The sequence below is a fragment of the Xenopus tropicalis genome, chromosome 6 (genome assembly GCF_000004195.4).
Source record: "Xenopus tropicalis strain Nigerian chromosome 6, UCB_Xtro_10.0, whole genome shotgun sequence".
Classification (NCBI taxonomy): domain Eukaryota; kingdom Metazoa; phylum Chordata; class Amphibia; order Anura; family Pipidae; genus Xenopus; species Xenopus tropicalis.
This window is the reverse complement of record NC_030682.2, coordinates 116,941,015-116,953,327: the sequence shown is the minus strand read 5'-3', so window position 1 is coordinate 116,953,327 and position 12,313 is coordinate 116,941,015. Positions and strand designations below refer to the sequence as shown.

Below are 12,313 nucleotides of genomic sequence, written 5' to 3'. Positions count from 1 at the left end.
TCCAACTGCTCTGTCATTTTACACTGTAGAACATTAGTTTAATTGCTGCAATATTTACCCCCACTGCAACTTTTTTAAAGGGTGATGTACCCCTTCCCATCTTTAAGCCTAAAAGAACTGGCCCCCGGGATGCTCTTTTTAGCATAGCACAAAGTCGTTTGTTGCCCTGTTCCAAATTCTGAAATGTTTCTCAGTTCCAACATTTAATATGTTGTCTTTGTACTATTTGCAATTAAATATAGGACTGAAATGCTTTGCAAGTCATCTCATTTTCTATGTACAGGTATGGGATCCCTTATCCGGAAACCGTTAGCCAGAAAGTTCCAAATTATGGAAAGGCCATCTCCCATAGACTCCATTATAAGCAAATAATTCTAACTTTTAAAAATTATTTCCTTTTTCTCTGTAATTATAAAACAGTACCTGTACTTGATCCAAAATAAGATATAATTAATCCTTATTGGAGGCAAAACAATCCTATTGGGTTTATTCAATATTTAAATGATTTTTAGCAGACAAGTTATGGAGATCCAAATTACAGAAAGATCCCTTATCTGGAAAGCCCCAGGTCCCATACTTGTATTTAGATTTTACCCAGCATCCTATCTTTTTTTAAAACAGGGTTGTAGTAGACATGTTAATAAATCCAGGGCACAATTAAGCAATACAGTCAAAATCCCAAACATGCAATGACATGTATCTCTCTGACCCAGGTGTAAAAACCCCAGGCACACTCTAAAGTACACTACCATATCTACTAAGTAGGCTAAAAAGACTACAGTCACTCACAAGCCCAACAAGACACCCGGGTCCATACTGCCCCAAAGTGTATTTTGGAGAAAATCATTTTACATTAAAAAAAATAAAACAAAAACCATGAACCCTGCCTAAAATAAAGTCTTTTTTTTATCTTCTCTAGGTGACAGTCTGGGCAGAGGCTTCTTTTGTTTTAATCTGAAACTCGGATTATCCAACCTGTGGGCCTGTAGCAGTTGAAATGCTCATAATATTTTTCCACCTGCGTTCCTACGTAGCCAGATACACAGCCTAGTGTGACATTAGCCTTAGTATGGTGTAGACATTAGTATTCTACAACAACATGCAATTACTTCTTTTTTATAGCTTTTTATTACTTATATTGTACATCTGCAGTTCTTGGGCTTGGAAATAAGATCTGGTTGCTAGGGTTTAATTATCCTTGCAACCAGGAAGAAGTGTGGAATTCAGAATGGTAGACAAATTAAAAACATTTCTTAGAACTAGTCCACCTATAACATTCGAAGTTCGTTTAAAAGTAAACTTCCCCTTTAGTCATAATTTAAAATAATCTATAACAGAATGTCACCCAGTAAAGACTTTAAAATGAAGTAAATTTCTGATTTTAGAGAAAACCTCTAATTTCTCTGACTGAATTGGTTTTTTATTGGTTCTGCTTGCCATCAGTTATAAAAGTAAACCAAGAATTACTTAGTAATAGATCATCCAGACAGAAAAAGGAGGTGGAGGTACACAGCAACATTACAAATTTAAAAAAAAAAAAGCAGATGGTGCGCATCCTAGTAAATGCTAAAAGCCTGGCAGAGTGATTTTCCAAAAGGTTTAAATGTATGGGTGTGTCTTTTTTTCCAAACCAGAACTACTATATACTTTTGTAAGTGTAACAATGCCACATCGTAAAGAATGTTACAGTGTGAAAAGCAGAAATTCAGGAGAGAGATTTCACAGCTTGCCATTAAATGAGAAGGAAAGTCAATCATTGGGGGTGCCAAAAATGCACTATGGAGCGACCCTATTCCTGCTTTTTGTTGCGCATGGGCAGTAGAGTAAAAAGCCAAACTTTAACCAAAAAAAAAAAAGCCAGCTTACACAGGAGCATAAACCAAAGAATGAAAAACTTTGAAACTTTTAAAAATTTAAAACAGTAGTTTGTTGCCAAGAAATAGTTTCTTGTAGGTATTTTGATGGAAAAATCTGTACAGGCAGAGCACTGAACTTTTCCGACTGTACCTGTTCAGTCAGTTCTAACTTAAAAAGAAAATGTTGCTTAATGGTATTACTAGCCCTTTAAAGCTTAAATCTTACTAGTTACTATGTAATACTAATAATTAATTTATTTAACCTCTGTACTTCAAAAGCATGTGTGTATCGTATATTGGCACCCTAGGCATGGCAACAGGGATGGTCAACCTGAGGCAGCCTACAGCTGTCAACATAGGCAGGAAGCTGTGGTTCAGCAACTCATGGTGGGAACACAGGCCAGGTGGGTCCTACATAAAGGCAATGTGAACGTGAAGTGAACCAGCACCATTATAGTTATACAGACTGCTCTGTCTGGCTTACCAGGTTCTAAAAAACAAAACACACCCATGTCATGGTATAATGACCACAGACAGTAAGACAAAGTGAACATCATTTATAAATGCAGTGAACACTGTGGCCTGGAATATAGTACTTTTCATAAAAGCCACTTGTCAAATATTTTGGGACATCAGTGGGCTGTGATAGATGTTCTGACCTAAGGTACACGCTGCCCTGGAAAATCCTACCTGCAGGCCACTAACTAACTCTCAGCACTGCCACATTCTGCCAGCCAGTGCTGGGTGTTCTATTTCAGCAACAGCAGAGAGCCTGCAGGTTGATTTTCTCTGCCTCAGGAGCAGGGGAAGAAAGTCCCAAAGGAGAATAAAAAAACAAATAGATAGAGAGGGGGGTCTTGAACTCTTTACCTGAGTTCAAATGCAATTCCTCAGCATTTGACCAGCAGCCAAAGACTGCAGGAGAGGGTCCTAAGAGTTGCAATTTGTTCCTATGATGTCGGGGTCATGGTAAAAAACTTGCCCCAACACAAGTCAATTAACTGAGCTGCAATACAGTCACACACCACTTCTGTGGTACAATCACCACTGTACAGCCACGTGCCACTGGCCTATGACACAAGTATTTAAGTACAGTAACAAGTCACTGGCCTACAATACAAGTGCTGTAACAAAGTCTCAAACCACTGGCTCATGGTCCACTCACTACATTACAGTAACATGCCACTGTCCCACAATTCAAACACTGCAATACAGTCTCTGCCACGGGCCTGCAATAAAAGCACTACCATACAGTTACACACCAATGACCTACAATACAAGCAAAGCAATTCAATCACAAACCACTGGCCTAAAATATTAGCATTGCAATAGTCACACACCACTGGCCTACAATACAAGCACTGCAGGACTGTCACACACCACTGAACTGTGGTAAAAATACACAATACTGTCACATACCACTAGACTGGACTGACCTACAATGCAAGTGCTGCATTTCAGTCCCAAACCACTGGCCTATAATGCAGGACTGTCACACAACACTTGCCTACGGCCCAAGTGTGCAATATGGTCACACAACAAACAAGCAAGGGGTACAAGCACACAATATAGTAAAAAGCTACAAGACTATAGTGCAAGCACTGCTATACAGTCACACACCACTGGTCTGTGGTACAAGCACAAAATCCAGTACTGAACCTGGCTTATAGCTCATGCACTGCAATACAGTAACCTGCCACAGGCCTATGGTACAAGTTCTGCAATAGTAACCTGCCACTGGCCTACTGAATATGGACTGCAATACAGTAACATGCCACTGGCCTATGGTACAAGTACTGCAATAGTAACCTGCCACAGGCCTACTGAATATGGACTGCAATACAGTAACATGCCACAGGCCTACTGAATATGGACTGCAATACAGTAACATGCCACAGGCCTACTGCCACATAACTATGTCTCCTGCCTACAGTAGGGTGACTAAAGTACAATAATATGACACTATGGTACAGCACATAATAGCACTGGCCTATGGTACAGCACATAATTGCACTGGCCTATGGTACAGCACACAATAGCACTGGCCTATGGTACAGCACACAATAGCACTGGCCTATGGTACAGCACACAATAGCACTGGCCTATGGTACAGCACACAATAGCACTGGCCTATGGTACAGCACACAATAGCGCTGGCCTATGGTACAGCACACAATAGCGCTGGCCTATGGTACAGCACACAATAGCGCTGGCCTATGGTACAGCACAGAATAGCGCTGGCCTATGGTACAGCACAGAATAGCGCTGGCCTATGGTACAGCACAGAATAGCGCTGGCCTATGGTACAGCACAGAATAGCGCTGGCCTATGGTACAGCACAGAATAGCGCTGGCCTATGGTACAGCACAGAATAGCGCTGGCCTATGGTACAGCACAGAATAGCGCTGGCCTATGGTACAGCACAGAATAGCGCTGGCCTATGGTACAGCACAGAATAGCGCTGGCCTATGGTACAGCACAGAATAGCGCTGGCCTATGGTACAGCACAGAATAGCGCTGGCCTATGGTACAGCACAGAATAGCGCTGGCCTATGGTACAGCACAGAATAGCGCTGGCCTATGGTACAGCAATAGGCTGGCCTATGGTACAGCACAGAATAGCGCTGGCCTATGGTACAGCACAGAATAGCGCTGGCCTATGGTACAGCACAGAATAGCGCTGGCCTATGGTACAGCACAGAATAGCGCTGGCCTATGGTACAGCACAGAATAGCGCTGGCCTATGGTACAGCACAGAATAGCGCTGGCCTATGGTACAGCACAGAATAGCGCTGGCCTATGGTACAGCACAGAATAGCACTGGCCTATGGTACAGCACAGAATAGCACTGGCCTATGGTACAGCACAGAATAGCACTGGCCTATGGTACAGCACAGAATAGCACTGGCCTATGGTACAGCACAGAATAGCACTGGCCTATGGTACAGCACAGAATAGCACTGGCCTATGGCACAGCACAGAATAGCACTGGCCTATGGCACAGCACAGAATAGCACTGGCCTATGGCACAGCACAGAATAGCACTGGCCTATGGCACAGCACAGAATAGCACTGGCCTATGGCACAGCACAGAATAGCACTGGCCTATGGCACAGCACAGAATAGCACTGGCCTATGGCACAGCACAGAATAGCACTGGCCTATGGCACAGCACAGAATAGCACTGGCCAGTGGCACAGCACAGAATAGCACTGGCCAGTGGCACAGCACAGAATAGCACTGGCCTGTGGCACAGCACATAATAGCACTGGCCTGTGGCACAGCACATAATAGCACTGGCCTGTGGCACAGCACATAATAGCACTGGCCTGTGGCACAGCACAGAATAGCACTGGCCAGTGGCACAGCACAGAATAGCACTGGCCAATGGCACAGCACATAATAGCACTGGCCAATGGCACAGCACATAATAGCACTGGCCAATGGCACAGCACATAATAGCACTGGCCAATGGCACAGCACATAATAGCACTGGCCTATGGCACAGCACATAATAGCACTGGCCAATGGTACAGCACAGAATAGCACTGGCCTATGGTACAGCACAGAATAGCACTGGCCTATGGTACAGCACAGAATAGCACTGGCCTATGGTACAGCACAGAATAGCACTGGCCTATGGTACAGCACAGAATAGCACTGGCCTATGGTACAGCACAGAATAGCACTGGCCTATGGTACAGCACAGAATAGCACTGGCCTATGGTACAGCACAGAATAGCACTGGCCTATGGTACAGCACAGAATAGCACTGGCCTATGGTACAGCACAGAATAGCACTGGCCTATGGTACAGCACATAATAGCACTGGCCTATGGTACAGCACATAATAGCACTGGCCTATGGTACAGCACATAATAGCACTGGCCTATGGTACAGCACAGAATAGCACTGGCCTATGGTACAGCACAGAATAGCACTGGCCTATGGTACAGCACAGAATAGCACTGGCCTATGGTACAGCACAGAATAGCACTGGCCTATGGTACAGCACAGAATAGCACTGGCCTATGGTACAGCACAGAATAGCACTGGCCTATGGTACAGCACAGAATAGCACTGGCCTATGGTACAGCACAGAATAGCACTGGCCTATGGTACAGCACAGAATAGCACTGGCCTATGGTACAGCACAGAATAGCACTGGCCTATGGTACAGCACAGAATAGCACTGGCCTATGGTACAGCACAGAATAGCACTGGCCTATGGTACAGCACAGAATAGCACTGGCCTATGGTACAGCACAGAATAGCACTGGCCTATGGTACAGCACAGAATAGCACTGGCCTATGGTACAGCACAGAATAGCACTGGCCTATGGTACAGCACAGAATAGCACTGGCCTATGGTACAGCACTGGCCTATGGTACAGCACAGAATAGCACTGGCCTATGGTACAGCACAGAATAGCACTGGCCTATGGTACAGCACAGAATAGCACTGGCCTATGGTACAGCACAGAATAGCACTGGCCTATGGTACAGCACAGAATAGCACTGGCCTATGGTACAGCACAGAATAGCACTGGCCTATGGTACAGCACAGAATAGCACTGGCCTATGGTACAGCACAGAATAGCACTGGCCTATGGTACAGCACAGAATAGCACTGGCCTATGGTACAGCACAGAATAGCACTGGCCTATGGTACAAGCTACTAAACAAGGATATCAAGTGTGCGCCAAATGTGGATCTCTAGCCTGTCCCCATGTGCCACATCGAAGATGCTAAATATTAATTGCAAGGGAACCAGTAGCGACTGGGCCCCCCTACAGCTGTACCCCTTGTACCATCCCGATGGCTGCCCTGACTACATCACTCAGCACCTACACAAGTGGCCGGGATGTTCTATTCCCACAAGGGATTTGAGCCGGCAGGCTGCACACACTTAACCCCAGAGCCGGTACTAGCCGCCACTATACCGGGCCGGTGCCAAGTACTGCTCCCAAGCACCACGTCAACTCCTCCAACACTGCGGAAATGAAAGGACCGGTCGGCCCCGCCCGCTGTGCCTCTTGCCCAAGAGATGTTTACAAGAAGGCCGTAGCATTCCTGCCGCATCACAGAAAGGTTATGGAGAGCTGCCGTCCTAGCGGCTTGAATAGTACGCCCCAGTGTCTCACCTGTATCCCCGATGATAATGTATTTAAAAAGATAAGCGTACGCCATGGCCGGATCTGCCTCTTCTCGTCACTGCTTCTCACGGCCGCAATGACGCAGACACGGGCTCGTCTCAGATGCCTCTCGTAAGCGGGTACCCGCACGTCCCTGCGTCCTGCCTACTGGCGAGCATGGAGCCTGGCGCCGCTAGGGGCCGCTGTGGCACATCAACTCACCTGTGGAACAGTGGCTGGAATGAAAACCTACTATCATAGTGGTTTGTTAGATTGATATAATTCAAGCTTTATTCAGAGTCTGTCTAATAGGGTATGTGCGCTGAATCTATATTAAAAGGAACCCTGTGGTTGAAAATGTGAAATGTTCAGGCAGAGTTACACTTTACATGTGTATAGTTTCTATGTCTGAAAAAACCTGCATTGGATTTATCTGTAGGCACACAGTATGGTCCAGTGTGATATAATCATTAGCCTGGGCTTCCCATTTGACCCAACAAGTGTGGCAAAACTGAGCAAAGATCCACACTTGTGGCAATACAGGTATGGGACCCATTATCCAGAATGCTCGGGACCAAGGGTATTCCAGATAAGGGGTCTTTCTGTAATTTGGATCTCCATATCTTAATTGAACTAAAAAAACAAAACATTAATTAAACCTAAGAGGATTGTTTTGCCTCCAGTAAGGATTAATTATATCTTAGTTGGGATCAAGTACAAGGTACTGTTTTATTATTATAGAGAAAAATGAAATTGCCTCCCACGGCTCTCATTTTCTATAGGTGGATATAAAAGGTGCTGTCCAGTAGCCTGAAACCAACCATTAACTTCAATATCTGATGTTTTTGTACGCAACGTCCAACATTAGGACAAAGTAGAGTGTTTGCATGTAGAGACCTATTTCTGAGAGGGGTTCAGTGATAAGTAACAATTTTTTAAGAAACAGTGCCATTTTTTAAATTGATTATATTTAAAAAGTTTTCTCATAGGGTGAAGTTTATATGACATTTTTGTTTGCATGGTAGTTTTTATTGTTTAACCAGTATGTAATATTGTTAAAGATAAAGACTATTTTTGACATTTCCTCTTTTATATTTGTGTATCAACTATCAACCTACAAATAGAGATATTGTGGGTAAAATTGAAAGTGAGTTGAAGTGACAAGAAAGGCAAGTTTTAACTGTTTAAAACCCCCACATTTAATAGACAGATATGTAATAATTGTGAGTGAGCGATCCACTTCCTTCTACCTTCTTTCTTCGTGATCCTGGGTTCAATGCATGCACATTAGAGTGAAAAGGCCAGCTTTTTTGAAAAGTAACACTAAATTTTTTTAAGTAAAAAATCTATTCTCCTTGCTCCAATAATTGCCCTATCCTGCAAACCACTTAGTATTTTGAATGCTTTATTAGAAAATACCTGCTAAAACCTGCATCCGGTCATTTGAAATAAGGTGATATGGGGAAGGAAGGAGCAGCATCCACTATGCGATGATCGATTGATCGAGCCTAGCCTTCCTTCTGTATAGGAAGGAGTCAGGCTAGGCTCGATCAATCGATCGTCGCATAGTGGATGCTGCTCCTTCCTTCGCTGTATCGCCTTATTTCAAGTGACTGGAAGCCAAGTTTTAGCAGGTATTTTAGCAATTATTAGTGCAGGGTAGTATAGATTTTTTAGTTAAAAAATGTTAGTGTTACTTTTCCTTGAACATTTGGCTTTTCACTGCACCTGCACAAGCGGCACAAAGAAGGAAGATGATCGCTCTCTCACAAGTACCCCAGGCCGGTGCAGTTTTCTCCTTTATACATCTTTGTCAGGGAAATTCAGTTACTGGAAACCACTTGAGGTGAAAAGATTAAAACGTTTATTAATCATTTAATTAGTGAACACGAGCTGCATGGGTTCTGCACTTTCAAGAGTCAGAACTCAGAACAAAGAGATCACAGGCTTTTAAAGAGATACTGACACCAGAAAGTGTAGTGTAGTAAATCTTTTTTTTACATCTATCATAACATTGTCTTTACAAGAACTTTATAATTTTGCCATAAAATTATTTGCCTGATGCTTTTACATTACCTGTCTGATTCTCTGTTCCTCTATGATGGGCAGCCATATTTGTCTGTTATCATTAGAAGCTATAACTGACAGGTTGGGAAGGGACAGTCAGGCTGGCAAAACAGTCAGGTTTAGGAACTTCAAGTAACAATTGCTTACAAAACCAAACCTGTCAGCGAAAAACCGCCAACACGACCTATAGGTAGCTTTTTATGTATATTCATATTTTGAAAAGTAGTTTTTTCGTGTCAGTATCACTTTAATAGACTTTTTTTTACATGGGAACTTTATGGGAGTTACTGGTGGGAGAGCACAGAGATACCGCTCCACAGCACAGAAGAACAAAGAACTGCTCTTACAGCCAAAACAGTAATCCAAGTATGTTTGCCATAGCATGCACACTCCATATTCCTTCAAGTGCTCATACTTGATCACTACAAGCGTAATGAGATCATTAGGGGGAAACAGGCCCATCATGGGTTGATGTAGTGTGGCCAGTAGAGGGGACCTATGATTAAACTGTGACCTTCATTCTTCTTTAACTAAATACCTGACTTTTTCACCGCTATAGAAGTGTCCACAAATGTTCTGCACTAGTTGCCTCTATTTGGTTGTTTAGCCTTAACCTTTCTATTTAATTAATCTGAAATCAGTTTAGTGATCATCACTTTCAGATTTCCTTCATCTTTCTTTTTCTTCAATTAGTTCTGACAGAGCATGGAAGTATGCTTATGATCATTCTCCTGTTGCATCACAAAGGACTACTTAGTAATTGTCATACCAGAGGGTATGGCCTGGCACTGTAGTAGCGCCTTTGATTCAAGATTTCAGTCACTCGTAGCCAGAAAAACACCCCCAAACCATAACACTACTGTCTTCATTCTGTTGCTTTTAAAGGAGAAGGAAAGCCAAAGTCACTTGCGTGTGCCAAAATGTTAGGCACCCCCCAGTGACTTAAATCGCTTACCTTTTACCCCGGGCTGGTGCTCCTGTTAAGAGAGAACCGCACCAGCTCGGGGTAGCTGCGAGCGATTCCTTCTTCCTGTCTCGCGCGCTTGCGCATGCTCAGTAGAGTGAAAAGCCGAACTTTAACAACAAAGTCGGCTTTTCACTCTACTGCGCATGCGCCGGCCCAGAGATTATGCCAGCAGAAGGAAGAGGAAGAAGTAAGTGCTCACTCAAGGTACCCAGGGTACAAGGTAAGCAATTTAAGTTACTTGGGGGTGCCTAACATTTTGGCACCCCCAAGTGACTTAGCCTTTCCTTCTCCTTTAAAGGGTCAATATATCATCCTTTTCAACATGAGTGTAATGATTGTGGCTTGGGCTGAACAAGAGGGAGCCTTTGTCCATAAACATTACTGCAGTGATAAACAAGTGCTATATGGTCCAACATTTGGTTGGACCGCCTTACACAAAAACCCTTACATTTAGCTTGCAAACAGAGGCAGAGAGGTGCATGTCAGAGATCCCCAAACTTTTCACCCATGAGCAACATTTCAATAATAAAAAAAAAAAGCTTGGGAGCCACACAAGCACAACAACTTTTCTAGTAGGTGACCTATAATGATTGGTTAATTAGTAGCCCAATGTGGAATAGTAGACTATTAGAGACTGTTTAGCAGTAAACATGGTCTTCATGCCTCCAAAATATGCCTCCAAGTCAGAAATTTAAAAATGGGCCCCAATTTTAAGGACACTGGGTGCAACACTAAAGGGACTGGTGAGCAACATGTTGGGTTGGGGATCACTGTTCTATGTGATAGGATTTACCAAAGAGAATCACCTTCACATGGTTGGCAAAGTTAAATATTCATGCACAGCATTAAACATATATATATGTATATAGAGAGGCACATCGTTTTTTTATGCTGAGGATTTACTAAAGGACTAAACTTTAAGGAAGTTGTCTTTTCAACTTAAATTAAGTATGTAACCATGCAACTGTCGCTATGAAACAGACTGGTTTACAATGCAGAAGCTTTTGGCAGTAAGGTTAAGGGCACTAAGGACATTTTGTTGCCCACTTTCCAAAGTAGGCCAAAGTTAACCCATGAAGACTCACATTACTGCTGGTGCGAAGGGAAGTAGGAACATTTTGTCACCTACCTTCTCATGTAGGCGGGGATGCCTAGAGAATCCTGACCCTCTTTTGATATTTTATCACCTGATGAAGACCCTTATGCACTTTTTTGTTATGTAATTTATTGTGTTTAATAAACTTTTTTTACTTTTACAAAAAATTGTTTTACAATTTGATTTTATCTGTGTAGCTGTGGAGTAACTAAATGGGTTGACTCTATTTTCTGATTTGGTGTGTGTTCTTATATCTTGTAATATTTAGAGAATGTGTAGGTAAGTGACCTAAAGGAAGCCTGTGGGATTGCCATGAATAAGTATTTGTCATTCATGGCTTTCGGCACCCTGACAGAATAAATATTTGTACATATTAGGCCACCAGGAATGATTTAGAAATATGTATAGACCATATTCACTTTTTACCAATACTGGCCCTTTAACTTAAAATTTTGTGTCATTTATTATAATCTTGTAGTGAATGACATGCTAAAGGACAGGAAATTCAATGAAATGGGATTTTAAAATATACATTTAAGACAACCCTTGGAAAACAGAGACGCTATAAAATGCATAGATAAAATCAGATGGCATTTGCTAATATGTGTATTTTATTGTTAGAATAATAACATTCAGTAAATGCATTTCCATTACTAGCTGTAGTGCAGTTGATTTCTTTCCAAATCTGTGTTCCCTCCAGAGGCCCTGACAATTTGAGATAAGTTTATCTGCACTCCGCATAACAATGTCTTTACTAATCTCAGATTAGGAGAATGGTTTATGGTCTCTGGCAAAACAAACAGGACTACAGGGAAAGAAGAAAATAATATTCAGTAAACAAATCAGGCTTAAACCTGATGGTAAATGAAATAAATGAATGTCTTGTTAAGTTTCCAGGGGATATAACTATCTAAAGTAATGTATGCAAAACTGTTTAGCCTTATTTATTTAGGATTGTTATAAATGTAAGGAGTCATTTCTAACCATTGTACACTTGTAGAGAATGTGTATCTGTTTTTTGACAGGCCATTTGAAAATATAATGTTTGGGTTGCTTTTTATTTATGTGTTTATTTGTCATTATTTTCATTATTTTTCATAGTTCCAAAAGGATAGCAAGCACTTTATGACAGAATAGTAATCACTTATGACACCTGAGGTTCTTTTGTTTCAGAATGTTCTATGTATAGGGT

The 12,313-nt window shown here is 42.3% G+C and overlaps 1 protein-coding gene across 1 annotated transcript in view; it reads right to left on the bottom strand.

Moving 5' to 3' along the window:
* Window positions 1-7,214, bottom strand: part of rab2a (RAB2A, member RAS oncogene family) — a 49,605-nt gene extending 42,391 nt beyond the window's left edge. The window contains exon 1 of the mRNA XM_002936111.4: window positions 7,001-7,214. Within this exon, the coding sequence (XP_002936157.1) occupies window positions 7,001-7,046 (46 nt within the window). The 5' untranslated portion in view covers window positions 7,047-7,214. The remainder of the gene's footprint in view (window positions 1-7,000) is intronic.
* Between the last annotated feature and the right edge of the window lie 5,099 nt (window positions 7,215-12,313).